Source organism: Anopheles gambiae, chromosome 2 (genome assembly GCF_943734735.2).
Source record: "Anopheles gambiae chromosome 2, idAnoGambNW_F1_1, whole genome shotgun sequence".
Classification (NCBI taxonomy): domain Eukaryota; kingdom Metazoa; phylum Arthropoda; class Insecta; order Diptera; family Culicidae; genus Anopheles; species Anopheles gambiae.
In genome coordinates this window covers 108,896,181-108,919,561 of record NC_064601.1, presented here as the reverse complement: position 1 = coordinate 108,919,561, position 23,381 = coordinate 108,896,181, and the positions used below count along the sequence as shown (strand labels likewise).

Here is a 23,381-nt window from a genome sequence, read left to right as displayed (position 1 = left end):
GACAGCGTGTTTGACAGTTGATGAAAAAGGCGCGCTCTCGCTCTCTGGCAGCACTGCCCAGCAAAGCCAACGGTTTTTCGGAGTCTGAAAAACCGAAGCGACACAACGGGTAAACATCAGCGCGTCGTGAGTGAGTGTGGTGCTGAGCAAGGATAAAGTTTTCTACGCGCTAATTATCCGCGCCGGCTGTAAAATGTGTGAACAGTTGTAAGCCGAGCTGGAGACTCGCTCGATAAAAGTTTAACGGGGTATACTTTAGCTTTTTTGGGTATATTTTTACACTTGCTTACTGGCTGACTGGGACAAGATCGTTTCAAGATGTCCAAGTTTGAGAAGGAACCAAAAACGATAGCCGTGCGGACGGCGCGTCTCAATGATTTGATTCTGGGTCGCTCGAATGGTGGAGCGGGGGCGGACGCCTCGTCCCACGAAAGGAAGGATGCAGCGGATGGTGCCCTTCTGGAAGTTGCGCTCAGTCGGGAAGGGCTGCTGGATTCGTTGCTTGTGCTGTACGACGAATGCAGCAAAGATGCAATCAAGAAAAAGGACAAGAACATCGCTGACTTTGTCACGAAATGTAAGTAAAGTGAACGTGCGCAGCGCGAACGTTTTATTAACGCTTTTATTGCTATTTTCGTTATTTCATCATGCTGCAGATCGTCCAATCATACAGGAAACGCGAGAGAGGCGAGTGAACGTGCATGATTTCGATGTAAAATGTCTCATCGGCAAAGGTTACTTCGGGGAAGTTCATGTAAGTTGAGGGAAAATGCAGCCATATGATGACTCCCCTTGGCTAATCCTAGTAACCTTCCTTTTGTTCGTTCATTCCTTCCATTAGCTTGTGGCCGAACGACACACAAAGCAGCTGTACGCGATGAAGAAGATGATGAAGGAGGCAGTCTCGTCGACGCAGGTACGAACCGAGCGGGACATTATGGCTACGCGTCGTTCCGACTGGATTACGCCGCTTCAGTACGCGTTCCAAGACTCGCACAGTCTGTATCTGGTGATGGAGTTTCTACCCGGGGGCGATTTGCTGAGCCTAATGATACGCGTCGGTGTGTTCGACGAAGAGCTCGCACAGTTCTACCTGGCCGAACTGACTGCCGCGCTGCACAGCCTGCACACGCTGGGGTACGTGCACCGAGACATTAAGCCGGAGAACATTTTGCTCGATCGTTTCGGGCATCTGAAGCTGGCGGATTTCGGAAACGCGACCGCCATCAACGACGATGGAAGCGTATCGAGCCCGATGCCCGTCGGCACGCCGGACTACATTGCGCCCGAGCTGCTGCAAACCCTGTCGACCATTAGCCGCACCGTGAACAGTGCGAAACACGACGTCACCTGCGACTTCTGGTCGATGGGCATCATCGGCTACGAGTTCATAACCGAGCAAACGCCCTTCCATGGGGTGAACGTGAACGAAACCTACTCGAAGATACTGGAACATTGCGAGGGGCGTAAAGGTAGGAAGCTAACCTTTCCGGCGCACGTTTCCATCTCAACGAGCTATCGGGATTTGCTCGATCGGCTGGTCACGAACGTGTCCAACCGTATCTCGTACCCGGAGATAGTGCGGCATCCGTTCTTCCGTGATCTGAACTGGGACCGTTTGCGGTACATGATTCCACCGATCATACCAACCGTCAGCAGCGATGACGATACGTCCAACTTTGACGACGTGGACAAAACGGCCAAACGTAAGGCAATGCTTGGCCGGAAGCCGACGTACAACATTGCTCGGATGAACGAATTCTCCGGACACGATCTGCCCTACCTGGGCTACAGTTACGTGTACGAAGAGCCGGACTCAACCGCGGTGTATCGCGATACGGACGAACACATGAAGGCAGCCCGGCTGGCAGCAAAGGTGAAGGAGCAGGAGCGTCGCTTGAAAGAGCATAGCGGCGAAATCCATCGGCTGCAGAAGGACGTGCTCGAGCGGGATCGTAAGATTGTCTCCATAACGGCGCACAGCAAGATACTGGACGAAACGAAGAAAGAGCTCGAGCGCATGAAGGAGCTGCTGAAGGAGAAAACGGCCGAACTGGCCGCCACCCGGACGGAGAACAAAACGTTGCGCAACGGTTTGAAGATCGAAAAGGAAGAGCGTCTCAAGAACGACGCCACGATCGCCGATGTCGTGAAGCAGACGTACAAAAAGTGGGAAAAAGCAAAGCAGGCCTCGGACCAGGCGTACGAGCGACAGCTGGCGGAAAAGAAGACGGAACTGGCCGGCGCCAACGATAAGCTGCGCGAGCTGTCCACCGAGCTGATGGCGCGGCTGGACGAGTGTCAGCATCTGCAGGCGTCGGTGGAAAACTACAAAGAGCTGCTGAAAAAGTCCAAGGACAAGCTGATGGCGGACAAGGAAAATCTCGACCGCAGCCAGCAGGAGCTGATGGCGACGTACGACGCCAAGATAGCGGAGCTGAAGACGAAATGGAAGGCGGAGAAGGAGCAGCGGGCCGGGCTGGAGGCGGAGGTGCGCGAGCTGCGCGACCGGCTGCAGGAGGAAGAGTCGAACGTGAAGTTTGTGGCGGAGCGGGAACAGAAGCTGGTGGATAACATCAAGCGCCGGATGACGATGCAGCTGGAGGAAAACAACATGCTGCGCGAAGCGAAACAGTTTTCGGAAAAGATGAGCGAAGAGATGCAGAAGAAGAACGACCATCTGCGCAGCGAGATCAGCAAGCTGCAGGAGGAGAAGATCACGTCGGTGTCGGTGATCAGCAGCGTGGACAGCAGCCGCCGCAGCTCGCTGGTGTACGAGCAGGAGTTCCGCAGTGCCAACTCTAGCCTGCACGACATGACGACCATCATTTCGGGGCCGAGCGTGGAAGCGCAGCTGCGCAACGATCTGATCAGAGCGAGGTAAGTTTGAGTTTGATTTTATTTTATGACAACAATGTTTAAGAGTAGTTAACATGTCTTCTAGCTACATTCTAGTTGCCTTTTTACATAGTTTCAAAGTAGTAAAGTTTAGTGGGTAATTGTTTGTTTGTTTGTTTTGTTTCTTATCTCCCCGTAGAGCAAAGTACTTTGAGGTTCCGTTGTACCGTTTGAACAATGGTGTTACTCAAGCCCATGTCTAGTGAGCAGGGGCAACTTTCTTATGGATTTAAAAGATGCCATCTATAGTTTTTTTCTGTTATTATTTTTTATTATTATAAAAGTGAACTGTGATATGGATTATTTTGTGTGCAAACTTTTGTAGTACAAGGGATGAAATGAATAAAATTTGTTTTGAACTCTATTAGTTGCAATGTCGCTAAAATGACTTAAAAAAGCACATGAGTAGAGGAGTGTTGCCGGCATCCAATTACAGCATGCCATGAGGAGTGATGGAAAATATCTTAGTAGGTTTCTTTGGTTGCTTCCCGCAAATGTCGTATTGCGTGTGTCAAGAAGATTTGTTTGAAACTGGTGACCTTTTTTAATATGTTTTACTATAATAATAGCACAGGGAATATGATATTAAGGTATTCCGCTTTTGGCCATACTTTGTAGCTATTTTGTGAATTTCATTTTTGTCTTAAAACAAATCCAATTTTACTATGCTTGTCTTGTCGGCATCATCCTCTCGCAATCAACACATCTGATTGGGTAGAATAGATAATTATGGTTAATCTGTTGCTGCGTATAATTGTGCCGATTGGGAAGATATGGAATTGAAACAAGCAATAACCATGTATAGAAATCTCAGCCATCCATTCTCTCTACCTTGTTGATCCCGTCGTTTGCGCCATCTTTGTATATGCGCGCGCGTGTGTGTGTGTGTATTTGCGTGCTCATGTTGGTATGCAAATTGCGCTCTTCTCTACACGTGCTTTGCCAACTGTAGGATGAAACCCGTTATGACTACTGTTCTGAAAGCAAGGGGTCACACATAACATTTATTCTCACACGCCGCTTGCTCGCCTGCTAATAATCGGAATACCGTCTGGATTGTTTTCTTTTTTCTTCTTTTCCCCATTTTTTTGCACATCTGTTCTGTTTCGCCTCGCCCCGTTCACTCCGTACAGAGAAGGTGAAAATGAGCAGCGCAAACGGGCCGAAAATCTAGAGGAGGTGGTCGACCGGCTGGAGAAGGTAATAGCGCAGCTGAAGGCAAGTGGAACAGGATTGTCCGGTGCTGAGACGTTGCTCGAGAAGCAGAAGGAATGCTTGGAAGATAAGCTGTCGGCCATCCGCGAGCAGGCCATACTGGACAAGCAGTCGGCGCGCACCGCCAACCTTTCGCTGTGGAAGCTGGAGAAGGAGCTGGACGCGCTGCGGGGCGAGAAGAGCATCCTGACCCGGCGCATCGAACAGTCGGACGATCGGGTGACGCGCGTCCGCCACGAGAAGGAAGAGCTGGAGTTTAAGATGAAGCAGCAGCAGGAAACGATCGCCAACAGGGACAAACAGATCGAAGATCTGCGCGCGGACCTGTCGGTGCTGAAGGATGAGCTCAGGAAGGAGCGCGAACTGTGGAGCAGCTCGGAAAAGGACCGGCTGGCTGAGAAGACGGAGCTGATCGAGTGTCTGGCCAGGGCGCAAATGCTCGAGGAAAAGCTAAAGGAAAGCCAGCAGAAGCAGCAGCAGTTGAACGATCGCGTCAAACTGCTGACGGTCGAGAACGGGCGCTACGCCAAGGAGCTGCGCGAAGCACAGGACGAGCTGGCGGATGCGACGGAAGCGAGCGAGAGTCTCGAGCAGCGGTTGGCCGCGGTTACGAAGAACTTTAACATGCTGAAGGGTGCGTGCAGCATCACGGAGACGCAGCTGACCGAAATGGAGATGCTGCTGGAGAAGGAGTCGAAGCGCAACCGGGAGTGTGGCGAGCAAATGGAGACGCTGCGCAGGCGGCTCAGCGAGAAGGACCACGACATCGAGCGCGTTAGGCAGGAGCTGCAGGCGGAACGGTCCGGCAAAACGTTGAGCGAATCGAAGACGAACCATCTGCTGGCCGAGTACGAAGAGCTGCGCAAGAAGTTCGAGGAGCTGCAGCGCCAGATGGTGGAGCAGCAGCAGGAGCTGATCGAGAAGACGAGCCACCTGTACGAGGTGCAGGAGCGCATCGAGCTGCTGAATCACGATGCGGAGAACCTGCAAAAGGTGGTCGCCAACTACGAGCAGGAGCATTACATCCTGAAGGAGGAGAACGCACGCATACTGACGGACCTGTTCCTGGCGAAGGAACACATCACCAAGCAGGGCAACGAGATGCGCGAGCAGCAGAACGTGATCGAACAGCTGACGGCCGAGCTGGAGCACGTGAAGCGGGTGCTGCAGGAGCAGAAAACGTTCTACACCGAGCGGGACATCAAGAGCGAGGCGACGCTCGCCCAGCACAAGAAGCTGATCGACTACTTGCAGGCGAAGGTGGAGGAGTGCAACGCGCATCGGAAGAAGAAAACGTTGGCCGGCCTGATCTTTGGCACCTCCTCCTCCTCCTCGGCGTCCTGCCAGGACAGGAAGGAAAATGTGGTGCCAAATGTTGGTGCCGCCGGCGGTGTACCAGTAGAATCGACCACCAGCTACAAGAAGCTGCAGGACGAGCTGCAGAAGGAGCGTGCACGCACCAGCCAGCTAAAGGAACAGTTGCTGCGCGCCAAGACGGATCTGATCGTGGCGGAAAAGGGCAACACGATGCAGAAAAAGCAACGCAAGGACGATGCAAACGTCGAGACAGAGCGAAACGTTAGCAAGGAAGGGCGCCGACTGGCGATGGAGATGGCGACGCTATCGGAGGCAACCGAGGATCTCAGGGAGAAGCGAACGCAGGTGGCCGAACAGCACGGAGCACGTCGACGTACGACTTCGGCAGCGGGCAAACGGAACGCTACCGGTGCTGCTGGGAAAGCGCATACCTTTGACATGACGATCGTAAGCTCGTCCTCCGCCTCCAAACATCCGACCATACTGTGTGCGGGCTGCGATCGTCTTGTGCTGGCCGGCCATCCCTACTGGAAGTGTTCCGAGTGCAGTATTGCCGCGCACCAGAAGTGTCGCTCGTCGGTGACGGGTGGTTGTGGTGAGCCGACGCGTCGAAGCGGAGTCAACGGGTGCGGCGATGATGGTAAAACGAACGAATCGTTGGACGATTTTGCCGAAGAGCTCGGTCTCGGGGATGATGAAGAGACGGACGCTGAATCGGTGGCGCCGACCCAAGGAGGAGGACGCAGGAGCCCAGCATTTTCGATGACCAGTGCGGAGGAGAAGGCGGAGGAGGATCGGTACGTGGGAGATTTGCTGTTCAAAACGAAACGGCTCGAACCGAAGCTGTACGTGAACGATATCTACGAAGTGAGCGAATCGGTCGTACTTTTAGGTAAGAGAAATGAATGTCTTTTAACAACATAACTGTTTTCAAAAACGATTCTGCATCTTATCTTGCAGGTTGTGATACGGGACTATACTCCTACCACATGGATACGGGTGAGGTCGTGCACATCCGCGGCATCTCGAACGTGCGCTCGTTTGCCGTGTCGCACGCGATCCCGAAAGCAATACTGATCGGTTCGGAGGGCGAATATCTCTACCAGTGCGATCTGCGCCATCTGCAGAGCCGTGCGCAAGCCTCCGCCTGTCTGCAGCCGAAGCTGGAATCGTTTGTGCTCGACCTGTCGATCGCGAACCGTACGCACAGCGAACCGTGGCACATTGTGCGCATGATGGAGGACATACCGGCGGGTGGGAAGCTTTCGGACGCGATCGCCATTGCGGCCACCTCGTCGCGCATCGTGATTCTGAAGTTCGATGGACAGGCAGGGCGGTTCAAGCCGGTCCGCGGCCTCGACACAATACTGCCCGTGTCAACCGTACTGTTCACGAAGGATACGGCCATCGTTGGGTCGGACAAATTTTTCGAGATCGATCTGCGCACGTACGCGGCGGAAGAGTTCCTCGACATGTCGGACAAAACGTTGGCCGACATGCGCAACTGTGCCCCGCTGGCGGCGTTCCGCATCAACAGCCAGGAGTTTCTGCTGTGCTACCGGGAGGTGGGCATCTTCGTGGACGATTCCGGCTGGCGGTCGCGCCCCGACAATCTGAACTGGCTGCAGGACCCGGTGGAGTTTTACTACCGCGAATCGTGCCTGTTCGTTGCGCACGCCGACTGTGTGCAGGTAATGTACATCAGCAAATCGTACACGAAGGAGCTGGCCTGCCGACAGTCGCACGCGGACGATGAGCGGCGAGCGTTCATTAGCTTGCGGGAGTCACCGCGCCTGCTGGCACCGCTCCAGTTTGCCCGCACTTCGATCTACGTTGCGTGCGAGTGTGGCCCGGATCGGGAGCAGGAAATTGTGCTGCTCGATGGGCTGAAAGCGCTGCGGACGGTAGGCTTTAGCCAGTCGCTGGAGACGCTCTCGAGTTTGGCAACGGGCGTAGGGCAGAGCCAAGATTCGCTATCCACCCTTGGGCAAGGTGTTTGATAATATGGAGTGTTGACGACAGAGGGAGAGTTAAGCTAGTTGAAAGGAGGTTCACTCTCACGAGTTGGAGTTTCATTGCCACCGTCTCCAACATCGAGTTTTTCAAACACTTCTTTGTCTAGGAATGCGCTTTCACAAATTGTTAGTTTTTTATCCCTTTTCTTCTTCGTTTATTTTCGTGGATTTCATCTAATAAATGTATTCCCTATGACTAGCTGCTATACAGCGCTTGCAAACTTTGAAAGCTGACTGAACTTTAAAAGCTTATCGAGCTGTACTTCGATTTTTCTACATCTCTGTTTTTTGTAGTGAAAACGAATACATTAATTGCCAATTATATTACCTTTTTTGCAGTAAGAATTCACATGTATAGCTTGCCCCTCGTTTCATCATAATTTAAAAAAGTTCAAGATTGGTTATTGTTATTGAAAGGAAGGTGAAAAATTTCGCTCAAAAGGAGCGAACGAATCATTAAGATTAGTTTAAAATAAATATGAAAAAAAGCGTAGAATATGCATTTAACTTAACAAAGTATTCCCCTTTACGAATGGAATGGAAAACAGACAAATAAAGAGAATCACGTTTATCGTAAATTGACTGTAGTATTGGTCGAAATCAAAGGAGAATCTTTTAAAATTGGATTGGTTTAATAACCAATTGGAATCCAACTGTTATAAATTGGTTTTTACCTCGTTCCCTTTAGTGATGTGCCCACAACTCCGAACCGACTCCGGCTGTTGTTAGTCCGATTCCGACAAAATCCGAACCTCTAGTTCCGCCCGGAGTCGTTTGGAGTCGTTCGGAGTCGTCCGGAATCGTTCGGAGTCGGCCGGAGTCGACTGGAGCCGAAGTCATTCGGAGTCGTCCAGAGTCGATCGGAGTGAACCGGAATCGGAGCCGTCCGGTGCAATGTGCTTGAGATCATCAGGCATTTCATTTAATTGTGTTTGCTTGTCTTTCACTTTGCGCGTGCACTGCGTGTATAGCCCTTTGTTTCGAAGGCCGACTCCGGACGACCTCGAACGACTCCAGCCGACTCCGGACGACTCCGACTCTGAAAGATCTCCAAACAACTCCGGATAATGCTGGGTGTACCTACCTAACGGAGTCGGTTCCGAAATTATCGGAGTCGGAATAGGGTTTGTTTCTGGATTTTTGCCAACATTACCCATCACTAGTTCCATTATTAATGATCAGTTCCATATGATCACCCGATCGTTTAAATGTTGCTTTTTAAAACCGGTACTGATAGTAGGCACTATCAATTCATTTTTAAATATCATAGGTGATTGCAAGAATTGCACCTTTCTCCCCTCCGTAGTGGTTGAAATCGGATGTAAAAAAAGGCAAAAAAGGAATACGCGCGCGTGTTAATTTGCAAGGTTTTTTCACCTCCTGTGCGCCTCGACTTGGAGAGTTGGTACTGTGCACACGTTGGTTTTTTTTTATTAATTTTTTAAAACTCTCACTTCAATCATCGCTTTTTTGCTTTTGCTGACTACACACACACGCGTTCACCTGTTTTTTTGTTCTGTACATAGTATCGTCTACTACTGGCATATAACAATCATCACTCGTCGTGGACTTCTCGTTGCTATCAGTTCCTTGTAATCCTTGTGGTTCGGGGGTTATTGTCGGGGTAGATCGGGTAAGAAGGGGATGGATCAGCTTACTGTAGGCTGCGCGCCTTCGCTTCGGCGACGGCCTTCAGATGCTCCTCCTTGGCCTTGGCGACCTCGGGCGTATCCTGCACCGGCTCGGGCAGCTCGGCAGCAATGTCGACGGGCTGCGAGCGGGCAGCGAACGCGATGGCCGGGGCCTGGTAGGTGGCGTACTGAGCGACCGGCAGGGTGGCGTAAGCGGGAGCGGCAGCGTACTGGGCGTAAGCGAGCGGGGCGGCGGCGGTGTAGGTCGAGTACGCGAAGGAGGCGGGAGCCTTCAGCTCGATGGCGGCCGGGGCGGCGTAGGTGGCATAGGACGCGATCGGTTGCGCGATCGAGTGGGTCGAGTAAGCGAACGAGGCGGGCGCGGCAGCCGCGTACGTGGCAACCGGAAGCGGGAGAGCCGGAGCGGCAGCCGGGGCCGGTGCGGCGGCAATGATGGCGGTAGAATCGGCAGCGGCAGCGTCGGCGGCGGCAGCAGCAGCAGCATCCTCCTTCTCGGCGGCGGCGTTACGCAGCTTGGCCTCCTCGATCGCGGCCATATGGTCGGCCTTGGCGGCGGCGACCTCGGGCGTGTCCTGGACCGGTTCGGGCGCGGTACGAGTTTCCACCGGTGCGACCGGCAGGTTGGAAGCGGCCACCCGGAATCCGTTCAGTGCGTCGGCGGTGTAGGCGACGGTCTGGAGCTTGTTCTCCGCATCCAGATAGCTGTAGGAACCGCGGGTGATGCCATCGAACGACTTGGACTCCGCCTTGGCCGACAGTCCTCCGTTGTATCCATACGAGTATTGGCCGAGCTCGTCCTGGGCGTGGTACTGGCTGTGCAGTTCGGCCGGCCCGGCCGCAATGTACGTGGCGGGGGCCAGCGGCGCAGCGGCAGCGTACAGCGCCGGCTGATGGGCGTACGCTGCGTACAGCGTGGCCGATGGCGCAGCAGTGGCAACGGCCAGCAGGGACGACACTACGACGAACAGCTTCATATTTGATACGGGGTTTTGGTTGTTGTTGAGAACACAAAAGTTCGAAAGCGCTGCTGGAGGATTGGATTCCACTCAGTACTCGCTCGACTCGGAGGACAGAACACGATTGATGCTGGTCCGGTTAATTGGGGTCCGTTTTTATACGCTCGGGGCCACCCAACCGCATTGCGGTGGCTTTAGGGTGGCCACACATGTTCGGCGTTTCCCGGATCGGATTGTTCGGTGCTGGTCATCGATCGGGTTTGTGATCATTGTGTCCCTTCGCCTCCGCCCTGGTATCCGCCCTGCTCCCCTCCTTGGGACGGGTTTGCCCTTCTAGTCCGCCACAGTTTCCCGAGGGACTTGCTGGGGAAGAAGATGTTTCGGAACCGGTTCTTTGCCGTTGCTTCCCGTGCGCGCAGACGATCGTTGTATCTGACCTTGCGACAGATACGGGGATGCCGATCGCGTCGTTGTGGCTGCTGCTGCTGCTGCTGCTGCGTTTCGTTTCAACGCCAATTGTTTTTGGCGTCATTACGCACGCGGTTACAGGTTGTTGGATTTCTTTGTGCTTTCCGTGCTTTCGTGACCGGCTCCCAGCGGCGGCAACATTCACTTTCATTATCAGCACTTGACATTGGGCAGCTGGGGGCATCCTTGCCACCATCCGCCTCGCGAAAGGGAATTTTGAACCGCACCGAAAGCAGAGCAGCGCAGGAAAGGAAAGGGAATTCTTCCATGTGTGCTTAAGGGCGGGGATTTTTAGAAACAAAAAGTCTGCTTACAGGAATATTTTGTTGTTATATTTTACTAACGGTTTTGGTGAACAAATTATTTATTTCTACCATTTCTTGATGATGATGAATTTTGCTCCTTTTATATCTTATTTCTTTTAAATAATTTTCAATTATAGTTTTTCTATTTATGCAATTTTGTTGTCAGCTATCATTTATTTATTTATTTATTTATATATTTATTTTGTTTATTTATTCATTTATTGATTTATTTATTCCTTTAATTATTGATTTATTGATTTGTTTATTTTTCTTATTATTTATTTATATAATTTTGATATCAATTGCCATTTATTAATTTCTTTATTATTGATATTTCCTTCTTTTTTTGTCTAAAGATTAATGTGCAAATGTTTGCAATTTTATATAAGAAAGTTAACCATCTCGCATCTGTTAATTAGTTATTCTTTTGTCTTTTCTATACACAAATTACCAAACCAATCGATTGTGTGGCATCATTTTCCAGTTTTATGGTTGTGTTTGCTTGCTTTTTTCCCCCATTTATCATATACTGCCAATTAAAATTGTTTTGTTTTCAATTTTTAATTTTTCCCCTTTGCGCGTCATGCGATCTCTTTAAACTTTTCCTGCCTGAACCATGCCCAACATAGCATGCGTCGGAACGGCAGCAAAGGTCAAGATCATGGCATGCTAAAACCCCTCGCGACCATTGGTGATGCGCGTGTAGTGTGGTTGAAAGTGAAAGAAAAAAGCCGCCCGGCCCCGGAGCCCAGGCCCGGTCCCGGCCATGATGATCGCGTACCATCCGTTCGCCTTTTTTTTGCTCGTTCCCGGGAGTCTGCGTGTGTTCTTCGCCCTTTTTAATATGCGGAAGTCTTTGTCGATCAGAACGCGATCGCACAACACGAAGGTATAAGGACATGCCGCGAAACGGAAGGTGTAAAGGTACATCTCCCGCGATCGCGATCCTCCCAACATAGCTGCGATTATGGTAATGCAGGCGGTGGTCGGGGGGTTTTTATGCTCCTGAAGGTGCCATAAAAAGTATTGTAATTTGCATGGTGGTACAGTAGCAAGATGCGTTAATAACCCTTGAAGGTGAAATAGCATATGGATTGAGATTAGAAATGTGGTTTTGTAGTATAAAGCCATTCAAACGGATGCTTAATTGAACATGTACTACTCTTCTAATCCATCAAAATATGGTTGTAAACATAATATCGCCATTAAAAGTGTTTAATCTTGTGAATGCAAGGGTTAACTCGACGACGCACCTCTCAAGGAACGGAGAGGAAGTGCGAAAGCGTGACAATTAATTAAAGCCCTTCGGGATAGTTCTTCTTAAAGCACGGGGCGGACATTCTTCTGGTGCTGCTGGTGTAACGCACAGAAAACGATCGTCAAAAGACAACCCAGAGGCACGATTCCGATGACCATTGGATATGTACAAATGGTGTAATATTTCCAACAGAGAAATAGTTTGGGCTCGGGCAGCGGGCAGTGTCCATGTGTGATGAAACCGCGGTGGTTGCATGAATGGCGCAAATATTTCATACATGCCAGTGTATGCCACGTTCCGCTCGGGACTATAATTGCGTGTACGTTAATAATTTATCCAACACAAATAAGAAATTGCTGTCGCTTTGGATGAAAAAACGGGCAGCCTGCGTTCATAAGGTTCGCTTCATTACAAGCGTTGAAGTCTTTTGATTTACAAAGCGTCTTAATGTATTTTAAAGCGAAATATGAAGGCAGCTTTGCTGCTCTGGGAGTTGTTTTTACTATTGTTCTTTATTGTCCGCTCGATGTAAAGTGAATTTCCGAAAATTTAATTAGCGTAAGTGATGCCTAATTGACACGAACATGAGCAGTCGTCACGTTTCACTATTGGCGCTAATTTGGCCGGCAACAGATTTGAAGCAAAATTTGTATTTTCACTTCTTTCTTTTCCTCCTGGTTGTATCACTAATCCAGGAGGTTCAGCATTCTCTCCACATCCCAAGGTCACAAGGGAGCAAGCAAGCAAGCAACAAGAACAAACCTGACTGGAGATGTGTGTATTTAAAAGTTTGTGGTTTTCCAGTGCTCTGCCATTCCTGGCTGCTCTCCTTTACTAGCAGCGATAATTCTTTACATCGCAAAAGGAAACGTATTAAATTACGCTGATCGTGCAGAAAGATCGTTGTAGAAGAAACATTCCATCCAATCGGTTCGTCTTAATTAATTTATATGTCACTGAGCACGCGCAGCGAGTGTATTGACCGCTCGATCGCCAACGTTAACGTTGGCGATCTTTCACTATCGATAAACGCTTGAGAGGAATATAAAACCATGAGTCACGATAAATCATGCAATTCTATCCCATGCAGTGTATATCGACCGATCAATGTGTGGATCAATGTTAGCGAAATTGAATTATTGGTTTGTAAGATTAAATTTGATTCGATCCTGTTAACCTTTCCTTTAAAAAGCAGGGGATTTTAACTTGTTTTACGAGCATATTAAAACTCGCCATGAAGCCCTTCATTATTTTAAGCGCTGCTATCATGTATGAAACTCAGGGTCTCCGGGGAATAAAAAAAAACAGCCAACATAAACCAAAGTATTAACGATTACCTTGAAATTGTCAAACATTTCGCGTGCGCAAGGAAAGAGTCTGCTCTATTTAGCGGGACGATAAAATAACAAGTACCACGTTCAACGCGCATCACGCGCCTGGTTCCTGCCCGGTTCGGCCTGACAACAATCACTTCCCCCTTTTCGGTGCGGGTTTGGTTCGGGCGTCGACCGTGCACACCCAATCCCTCCCATCCCCCCCCCCCCCCCCCCTTCCCTCAAAATGCATACTAGAGATGTAAAATGTCACCCCGTATCGCAGTTTGGAGGGATTTTGCCGCGACAGGTTGGTTGAATTCGCCAACGAATTGCTAAGGGGTAGGGAGCAACAAGTACTCGAAGTCACAAGGTGGTTGATATTTACCCGTTCTGGAAGTTATGGCTTATCGGGCAATAATTTAGTTGCAAATGTGTGTGAAAAACCGTTCCACTGAAGAGTGATCCGTTCTTTAACCAATTCGTTTACTGCTTTACGGCATCAGCAGTACGGTTGGGGGCAGATTGTAGATCATAAATGCTTAAACCACCACCCTCAACGGAGGGGGGTCAAAAACGGCTTAATTTGTTCTGCATATGTTATTCCCGTTTCTTTATGGAAGAAAACAAAGGACAATCCTATTTCACTGTACTTGGGGGAATTTATACGATTGAATTCTTTTTCTTTTAAGGACAAAGAAAGCAAACTATGCAAAACGGCAATAATTGCTGCATCCAGCAACAATCCTTGAACTAGAAACCGGTCTCAATGCATCATTCGAGATCATTAATTTTCTGTATGCTCATCGGTCTCCGTTTTCCTCACTGTTGCTATAATGCAACAGTTATGATGAATTGGTTTTCATTTCCTTTTATCGATGGAAGAATCGATCTTGATAAATGTAGTCAAAACATGTTGCTTGGACAAAGACGTTTAAGCTTCCTTGTTAATATGTTCGAACCAATCAATGGGTGAGTTTGAAGCGAGTATCTTTTAGTGCACAAATACAGGTTCGGACCTTTGGGTCAAAATGTACGCGTTTTTCTTGATTTCTTATGAAAAACGTATTTTAGTGGCGAAAAAAGTAGTTAGCACGAGCTAAAATATGGTGCATTTTACTCTTAAGAGCAATGCAGCTCTACATGTACGGAAACGCGAAATCAAAAATGTTCTAAACTATGGTACACTGGGGCAAAATGCATCCAGCAGCATCGAGGCAAAGTGCACCAGTTAGAAGACAAACTAAATTGAGTTTTGTTATAGTAGGCATTGATTCGTTTTTCACGTGGTATTAGTGCATTTTGACCCGTTGCTATGGTGCATTTTACCCTTGCATAGGTACATTAACTTTGCTTAAACCAGATAAAAATCGTTCTGAAATTGATTTGTTCAGAAAATGATGTATTCATGGTTATTTCAGCAAAAAAGGCAAAAGTTCCTTAACGTTTCTTACAACACATTGCACCTTAAAGAATTTGCCCATTCAACAATTGCTGGAACATTTAACTTATTCGGTGTGGATATTCAGCACACAAATTTAGTGTGATTTTCTTTAAAAAATATGTAGCCTACAGGTAGAGTGACAATTATGCCCATAACAAAATAAAGTGTTGTGAAAAAGGATACAACTAATAAAACATGTACAATATCGATTGTATCGTGGCTAGATTTCATAGGATACAGTTCTGATTTAATATTCTTGAAATTCGCGATCATTCGGAATATGAGCAAAATGGAACACATGTGTGGTAAAACTTTCTACTATGTAGTGATTTTTTCCTACGGTTCCATATATACATTGCACCGGATTGGTTCGTTACTAAATTCTTGGAGACCGTGGTGAATGCACCGTTGCCTTTGGAAGCAAATAAAACGGTGATAGAGTTGTTTCAGGCACGTCATCCGGCACCGGTTGGCGCTAATTTTCCGTTACCGTTACATCCACTTCCGAAAGGTTGTTTGGGAAATCGTTAGAATCATCCGAACATTCTTCTACTTTCAGCAATTTCAAATGGTTTTCAACGTGCGCGAAACTGGCCCTTACCTTACAAACCGGGCAAATCAGCTGCTTGTGCATTCTCCTGTAATGCAGCGTTAGCTGTAGCTCGTTTGCAAACATTTTCTTACACTCCGTGCAATGGAACAGCTTCTTGTTTGGTCCATCGTTGTTTGGACGATGCTTTGCTATATGCGGCTTGATACGGTCTGTGCGACAGGTTTTGCCACATATTGGACAATCAACCGTCCGGTGAAGCCGCTGATGCTTCGCTAGCTGTACCTTATCCAAGAATTTTTCCTCACAATTACGGCACTTGTACCGCTTGGTGCAGTGGAAGATATGTTTCGTTATAACTTTGGCGGTGCTGCCAGCCTCATCCGAATCTTCCATCTCGTTTTGCCGGGCATCGGGCAATGCTAGGCGCTGCATCCGATCGTGGTTGAGATGATCGTGCAGCTGTGCTTCGGTATCGAACAGTTCCAGACAATTGTCGCATCGAATCTCTCTACTCGCTACCAACAGCTTGTAGTGTGGATGCATCCTTGCACAGTGGTCCTTTATTTTATCTACCCGCAACAGCCGACTACACACCGGACACTCTTTCTTCTGATGCACACGCCGGTGTTTGGTGAGCTGTGCTTTGGTGGCAAGTTTCAGATCGCACTTCAGGCAGATGTACGGCAGATCGGGACGGCTTAGGGATGGCGAATCCGTGGCACATTGGATGTCACGCGATCGCAAGCGTTTCGTGAAACAGTTTGTTGTCGTATCGCTTTCTTCTGGCGTGTTTTTACTCTCTATGTTTTTAATATGTTGTGCGGGGAGCTGTACCCTTGAATCGTCCACGTACGGTGGATCATCAGTCGTGCAGCTGGATGAAAGCTTCCAGGATTCATCCGTACTGCTCTCCTCATCGAGATATTCTTCCATATCAGCATCGTTGCAATCATTCTCCTCATCACAATTGCCTATCGGTTCGAGTTTCGTGATTGTAATTGATGATTTTGATGCAACGTTGCATTCCCGTTCGAGGTAAGATTGAGTGTTCTGCACTTTCAGGGTGTAGTTGTAGAACTTACGTACCGTGATGGAACATTCGGTGCAGACATACTTTGGTAGCTCTTCTTTGTAGACTATCTGTAATTAAAACAAGCATTAGCCATCACACATGCCAAGAGTGGACGATGCAACTTACTGGGAAGCAGAAAACGGCATCCATCATCTCGCGAAATTCGTCTTGCGGTAGAACTGTGATACATTTTTGCTTCACTTCTTTCAGACACAATCGACATTTCTCCTCCATGATGGCTAGTTTGTCCAGTTTCTTCCTTCTGTAGCAAACGTATTAAACACAGAAGCAGATCACCGGCGAAATTCACGTAGCACGTGTAGCGCAGCAAAGAAATGTAAACAAAGTGCTCGATTACAGCACTTGACTCCATATGGTTCCCTTCCCTATTTCCTGTCTCCTTTTGCCTTATACTTCTGCGTACGCCAAACGAAGAGAAAGAATAGAAAGATTGAAGAGAGAGAAAGAGAGAGAGATAGAGAGAGAGAGAGAGAGAGAGAGAGAGAGAGAGAAAGAAGAGCTATAGCGGTAGCTACCAAGGGGTCAGATTGTTCTTTGGGCAACTGCTCGAATGGGGCACAACAGAACTGTCAATCGTGTGATCAAAACAGAATTTACCAATAGGCGCGAGAAGGTAAACAAATTCGATTCGGTTTGGTTTTTTATCCATTATTTTTTTTAATTTCCACAAAATATGGCTCTTCTTTCAGTTCAGGCGTTTTATTGTGAGAAAATTCAACCTGAGTACAAGAAGACATTAGTCTGAAGCAACATTGATAAACGAGGACACCTAGTACTCGACTCCAGAAAGTTCCGGAAAGGGCAACAATTCTACGAAATATGTTATATTTTACACCCTTGTCTTGAGGCAAATGACACGCGAAATGAGTGGCAAAAGTATAATTTATCTTGATAAAAATGTTCCACCGCCTCTTGTTCCTTTGTCTAATTGTCACGCTCGAGCCATTCCGACGAGCTACATTGCGAATTGTAGGCTTTGCCTTGGTACTGAATTTGGGAACAGATGTACAACCATTATTGACGAGTCGCTAATTACCATGATGAAGCAGGTGTTTCCCATCGTGGTAAGTAGGATGATGCTTTTGTCACGATTTGATTGGTGCAATAATCATTTTCATTTCAGATTGTGAACCAGATAGGGCTACCGATGAATGTGTGCACCGAATGCGTAAAGACGGTGGAGACATTTTACGTGTTCAGCAGTCAGGTGTTGGCCAATCAGAACAAGCTGTTGGCAACCTTGCCGGATGTAATACGTCCGGTACAAAATAATGACGGTGTGGAGTGTAGAGAAAATCCGATCCCGACCCAAAAGGCACAAGAAAACGTTCCACGCGAGGAACCGGGGGAACCGGAGGTTCCGATTGATTCTGATTTGTTGATAAAAATAGAAAAGGAAGATGAAGTGCGAGGTGAACAACCTGACCCACTGTCAACTGCCGAAGATTGTGGGATTGTGTTCGAAGTAATCGATGAAATACCGGGCATCAAGCTGGAAGAAGAGGCAACTTACCCAATGGAGGTAATATCTCATGCCGAGAACGATCCAAAATCGATGGAAAAAACAACAAACCCGCTTGAGATAAAATCTGATACCGATATAGACCCACTACTGAAGGAGACAACAGCAAACTCAATCGTGGTAAAACCAGACGCTGGGATAGAGTTACAATTGGAAGTGAAGGATGAAATTGAGATCGATCCGCCAGCTGAAGGAATAGAAGACAGTGAAGATCAACCGCGTGATCCTCTTTCCAGACCACAGCCCAAGAAACGACGTAAAAAATCAGGACCGTCTCGAGTGATTCATTACTGTCCAACGCACGATTACTCGATCAAACTGAAGCAAATGAAGAGTGTATCAGACCTAAATGAATTTAATCAACGGCTAGAAGACGAAACGTTCATGAAGCAGGTGATCAATTACTTGCAGATCGAAACAGGAGAAACTAGGGCGGATCACCTGATGAATAAATCGTTGGACCTTCTATTTAACCGACAATTCCTTACACAGTGCGGCTGGCGAGGGCGCAAAAGTGTATCGCTTCCTGGGTATAGGAAAATTCTAGAACTGTTCAGTAGGTTGGGCGCGACGTACGGAGTAAACTTACCAGGATGCAAAGTGCGTGACTATTTTAGCCTTAAATGCAAAAATGCAAAGCGACGAGCTAACCAGCAAATGTTAGGAAAGGTTGTCGATGAACAGCAAAGTGAATCAGAGGATGAAAGCACAGAGCAAACTGGTGGTATACTGCCAGCTTCCTTCGCTGGCGAACAGCCTCACAAGCGACGTATACCGGATGGGTCGGTGCGAGTAGTTCCGCTTTGTTTAGCACACACTGGCTGCACGTTCAATCTGAAGCAGGTTAGCAGCGAGCCAGAGCTAGACGAATTTAATCGTCGACTACGAAACGAGGAATATATGAAGCAGGTGATAAACTACTTGCAGTTCGAGACGGGTGAAGAGCGGTCCGATCACTTGATGAATAAATCGCTCGACATTCTTTTCAATAGAAAATTCCTGGCAACCTGTACCTGGCGAGGGATTAACGGAAAAATACCTTTTGTGGTGTATTCGAAAGTTCAAGAGTTGTTCGGCTGGCTGGGTGCGAAGGATGGGAAGCGATTATTGGGATGCACAGTTCGGGATTATTTCATTCTTAAACTGAAGAATGCAAAGCGACGAGCCATGCTAGGAGTACAAAGCCACGAAATAACGGGTATTGGTATAGGTACAACATTAGAAGCAGAACATAGTTGTTGTAAATGAAGTGAGTTACAAAAGAAAACCGGAACAACACTAAATGCCCGCGATACAGTACTACAGCTAGTTGTTGAAATATGGCTCAACATTTGACTACCGTATGCTATGCGACGATGAAGAGATCTATGGCAAATCACAAAGATTATTCGTGCTATAGTTTGTATGAAAATAAATGATAGAAATACAGCCAGTGCGTTGTAATTGAAAACAAGTCTGTTGTTAACATTTTATATAGACAGCCAGCAACAGGTTGCTGTATTTTTTTTCTTCAGACTGTTCCATAGCCATATGCCATTAAATATCTCTAACAGATGCTTACTTAATGAAAAGATTACTACGAGTCACTGAACATTTAACTTCCTTTATAGAACGGGAAAAGATTGTAGACTATAGTGTTTAAGCTCTAGCATTCGAGCACCATTCGAGCAGCACAACAGCTGACAAAATCATTAAATAGGCACGTTTGATGGCGAATATTTGCACATCTATCGTCAATAAAAGTGAGTTTCCTCAACACAATTCATTTGGGAATTTTATAAGTATATAACCGTATTAATACACGATGCGCAATCTCAGATTGCGCATATATTCGTTTTATCAAAACATATGTCATTTCGCGTAGCCAACCCTGAGCTATAAACGTCATTTCCATACAATTTCAGATTGCGCCAAGATTGCGCATAAATTTTCAAGATTATATGTCCGAGATATATAAATATTTTTTGACAGATAAATATATCAAACCGATCCGTTTGACAGATAAATATATGCGCAATCTGAGATTGCGCATCGTCTATTGCTACGGTAAGTATTATTAATATGTTTTTCTCTTTCTGTCGGTTGCCAACTTACGTGTGTAAATCTGGTTGCCAATTCTACGGTTAAATACAAAAATACACAGCACTTTGCTGTACCTGTTAAAATATTACAAACAAATATTCGAACAATCCAGCAACCAGCGGACGGCAAAAACCGCTCGAAAAGGGTTCACAACAAAAGTTGATTTGACAGAAATTTTCGAGCATTAAGTGCGCCGTGGAAACAGGGCTAATGTGTGATCAAAACAAACCCAACCAATTCGATGGCGAGATAAACAACACATTTACGTTTGTTTTAGTTATTTGCTAAACGCGGTTTATCATTTTGATACTTTCAGGTGAATAAGTAGAGGAATCAAAACAATAAATTGTAGGGCAGAGTAAGGTTTTATGCAAGAGCGAGCGATAATAATTACCAAAAAACTTTTCCAGCGTAACTGCGCGAAGTCCTTGCAAGGACTAACAGGAACACTATTTTGAGTCCCTGATTGTAAGCTGGTGCATAAGATGAATGATACTAACAGTGATCCGGTTGGTGGACTTGTCCCGCCACCCCTTGTGCCTTTGCCTAATTGTCACGCACGAGCGAAACAGGTACAGGCACGCCTCTTCAACGAGATCCCCATTCCCACGAGCTACATAGCCAACTGCCGGCTCTGCTTGGGTACCCAATTTGGAAACAGATGTACAACCATTATTGACGAGCCGTTAATCTCCATGATGAAGCAGGTGTTTCCCATCGTGGTAAGTAGGATGATGCTTTTGTCACGATTTGATTGGTGCAACAATCATTTTCATTTTAGATAGCGAACCAGATAGGGCTACCGATGAATGTGTGCACCGAATGCGTAAAGACGGTGGAGACATTTTACGTGTTCAGCAGTCAGGTGTTGGCCAATCAGAACAAGCTGTTGGCAACCTTGCCGGATGTAATACGTCCGGTACAAAATAATGATGGTGTGGAATGTAGAGAAAATCCGGTCTCGACACAAGAACCACCAGAGAACGTTCTCCGTGAGGAACCGGAGGCTCCGATTGATACGGATTTGTTGATAAAGATAGAAAAAGACGATGAACAAGAAGGTTCCGACCCATTGGCAACTACTGAAGATATTGTATTCGATGTCATCGACGAAATTCCCGATTTCAAGCTAGAAGAAGAGGCAATTGATCCATTCGAGCTAAACTCTGATGCTGGGATGGACCCACTATTGAAGGAAACAACAAACCCACTCGAGATAAATCCTGATGCTGGGATCAACTTACAATTGGAGGTTAAGGAATAAATGTTAATAGACCTGCCGTCTGATAACGTCGAAGAAAGCGAAACACTGGCGCAAGATTCTCGTTCCAAGGCGAAACCGAGGAAAAAACGTAAACCGAATGTATCTCTAGGATCCAGAGTGTTCAATCGTCCACTTAACTTCTGTCCAGTGCATAGTATCTGGTTTGAACTCAAGCAAATAAGCAACGAGCCTGAGCTGATAGAACTGAACCGACGATTAAAAGATCATGTATTTATGGAGCAGCTGATTAACTGCTTGCAACATACAACGGAAGAGTCAATTTCGGTTCACTTGATGAATAAATCGATGGGCATTCTGTTTGACGTGGATTTCCTTGCATCCTGTGACTGGCGTGATCGGGAGGGAAAAATACCTCTGCAACACCATTCGAAAATTCACGAGCTGTTCAATAGGTTGGGTGTACCGGAAGGACAAAAAATGGCAGCGTATAAAATTCAGAGTTTTTTTACCCTGAAAATACAACTCGCAAGACGACGAGCTCAAGAATCATTAGAAGGCGAATTCCAGAGCGATGAATTGCCATCAGAGGACCAAGCGCAGGCGATCCTACGCAATCTGGTATCTAAAAATGGCGAAGAAACCGCCAGACAAGCTGAAGATTCTGCTTCCACACACCGATCAGAGAAACGACGTAGAATGTATCCATCGGTCCGAGAAGTTCTTATTCATCCAAAGCGCCACTGTTGTTCGCTCAAACTCAAGCAAATTAGAAGCCTTCCAGAGCTCATCGAGTTTAATCGTCGACTAGAAGATGAAGAGTTCATGAAGCAAGTCATAAAGTATTTGCAGTACGAGGCGAAAGAACCAAGGCCGGATCTCCTTATGAATAAATCGTTGGACATGTTGATGGACAGGCATTTCTTTATAACCTGCAGCTGGCGTGCAGAAGATGGCATGAAATCATTGCAAAATCATTCAAAGTTTCTTGAGCTGTTTAGTAGATTGGGTGCGTCACAGGGAACGAAATTGCCTCTATTCAAAATTCGTGGTTATTTTCAACTTAGACTCACCTATAGAAAACGACGAGCCAAGGCGTTCGATTCATCGCGTGGAATTGTGGATGAAGTAAAGGAGATGGATGAGAGTGATGCAGAACTTCATGAAGAGGACATGCAATATCAAATCGAAGGTGGACCTCCGAGCGGAACTATAGAAGAAAGTGTAGAACAAGCTCAGGATACATGTTTCCGAGAAAAGCCGAAGAAACGTGGTAAAACTAGTAAAGCGCCGATGCGATCAGTTCGCTTTGATTCTGGTGCTAGTTGCTGTACACTCGAGCTCAAGCAAATTACCAGTGCTCCAGAGATAGAAGCATTTAATGAACGGCTGGAAGATGATGAGTTCAGGGAGCAAGTCATAAGTTACATACAGTTTGAAACGGGCGAAACAAGGCCAGATCTCTTGATGAACAAATCGCTTGACATTCTGTTTGATAAACATTTCTTAACAGGCGTGGGTTGGACTGGACAAAGAGGAAAAATAGCTTTCCGACATAATTCAAACATTCTCGAACTGTTTAAAAGGCTGGGTGCATCAAATGGTGTGAACGCATCATCAGAACAAGTAAGACGCTTTTTTGAGCGAAAATTTTTTAAAGCGAAACAACGAGTTAATTGCCCGACTTTCATCCGAAGTTTAGGGTCTAAGGGTGTAGAATAGAAACTTGTAAATAAATGTTGTGAACAAGTAAATAAAACAACAAAACAATCTATATCAATCGTATCAGACGATCTATAAACGATAAATTTCCAAAAGCAATTTACTATTTCGTAATTTAATTACTAGTATATTAGTTACATGAAAGTTGTTGTGGAGTGAAAAAGTATTTGATTCATTTCAACGAACACATGATCAGTTGGTCGATGGTTGTTGCGTGGAATGTTCAACGGCCTGCTATGGCAAAACAGGGCAAAATGGGCACGCGGGATAAAATCGGTACCCTTTATTTTAAGCATTATTACACATGAAGGATTAAATCTAAGGCTCAAAATTTATTTATTGAAGT

The 23,381-nt window shown here is 46.9% G+C and overlaps 4 protein-coding genes and 1 pseudogene across 5 annotated transcripts; 3 read left to right on the top strand and 2 right to left on the bottom strand.

The window, feature by feature from the left end:
- Nucleotides 1-71: 71 nt before the first annotated feature.
- LOC1270154 (citron Rho-interacting kinase) lies at nt 72-8,023 on the top strand. Its single transcript, XM_308829.5, has 5 exons — nt 72-577; nt 657-754; nt 842-2,880; nt 4,032-6,322; nt 6,391-8,023. Exons 1-5 carry the CDS (start codon nt 319-321, stop codon nt 7,428-7,430), a joined length of 5,727 nt encoding a protein of 1,908 aa, XP_308829.5. The 5' UTR covers nt 72-318; the 3' UTR covers nt 7,431-8,023.
- Nucleotides 8,024-8,800: 777 nt separating this feature from the next.
- LOC1270156 (ice-structuring glycoprotein) lies at nt 8,801-10,193 on the bottom strand. The gene has a single exon (XM_308831.5). It carries the CDS (start codon nt 10,069-10,071, stop codon nt 9,100-9,102), a length of 972 nt encoding a protein of 323 aa, XP_308831.5. The 5' UTR covers nt 10,072-10,193; the 3' UTR covers nt 8,801-9,099.
- A 4,954-nt stretch (nt 10,194-15,147) lies between these two features.
- Nucleotides 15,148-16,838, bottom strand: LOC3290270 (zinc finger protein 714). Its single transcript, XM_565268.3, has 2 exons — nt 16,593-16,838; nt 15,148-16,534 (listed from the first exon to the last, which is right to left on the bottom strand). The coding sequence occupies exons 1-2, from the start codon at nt 16,698-16,700 to the stop codon at nt 15,317-15,319; spliced, it is 1,326 nt and encodes a 441-aa protein (XP_565268.3). The 5' UTR covers nt 16,701-16,838; the 3' UTR covers nt 15,148-15,316.
- Nucleotides 16,839-17,021: 183 nt separating this feature from the next.
- On the top strand, nt 17,022-19,459 carry LOC133392100 (uncharacterized). Of its 2 annotated transcripts, none has more exons than XM_061650591.1 (3): nt 17,022-17,100; nt 17,177-17,551; nt 17,611-19,459. In XM_061650591.1, exons 2-3 carry the CDS (start codon nt 17,339-17,341, stop codon nt 19,255-19,257), a joined length of 1,860 nt encoding a protein of 619 aa, XP_061506575.1. In that variant the 5' UTR covers nt 17,022-17,100; nt 17,177-17,338; the 3' UTR covers nt 19,258-19,459. The 2 variants fall into 2 exon arrangements, with proteins under 2 accessions (XP_061506575.1, XP_061506576.1); XM_061650592.1 differs by having other exon boundaries at nt 17,044-17,100; nt 17,182-17,551.
- A 774-nt stretch (nt 19,460-20,233) lies between these two features.
- Nucleotides 20,234-23,134, top strand: LOC133392101 (uncharacterized; annotated as a pseudogene).
- The last annotated feature ends 247 nt before the right edge of the window (nt 23,135-23,381 follow it).

Excerpts from the sequence above, each read along its gene's own strand:
- LOC1270154 (XM_308829.5), top strand. The coding sequence starts at position 319 with ATGTCCAAGTTTGAGAAGGAACCAAAAACGATAGCCGTGCGGACGGCG. Across the intron at positions 755-841 it reads GTTACTTCGGGGAAGTTCAT|CTTGTGGCCGAACGACACAC; the intron begins GTAAGTTGAGGG and ends TCCTTCCATTAG. Across the intron at positions 2,881-4,031 it reads AACGATCTGATCAGAGCGAG|AGAAGGTGAAAATGAGCAGC; the intron begins GTAAGTTTGAGT and ends CACTCCGTACAG.
- LOC1270156 (XM_308831.5), bottom strand. The coding sequence starts at position 10,071 with ATGAAGCTGTTCGTCGTAGTGTCGTCCCTGCTGGCCGTTGCCACTGCT.
- LOC3290270 (XM_565268.3), bottom strand. The coding sequence starts at position 16,700 with ATGGAGGAGAAATGTCGATTGTGTCTGAAAGAAGTGAAGCAAAAATGT. Across the intron at positions 16,535-16,592 it reads ATGCCGTTTTCTGCTTCCCA|ATAGTCTACAAAGAAGAGCT; the intron begins GTAAGTTGCATC and ends TTTTAATTACAG.
- LOC133392100 (XM_061650591.1), top strand. The coding sequence starts at position 17,339 with ATGACACGCGAAATGAGTGGCAAAAGTATAATTTATCTTGATAAAAAT. Across the intron at positions 17,552-17,610 it reads AGCAGGTGTTTCCCATCGTG|ATTGTGAACCAGATAGGGCT; the intron begins GTAAGTAGGATG and ends TTTTCATTTCAG.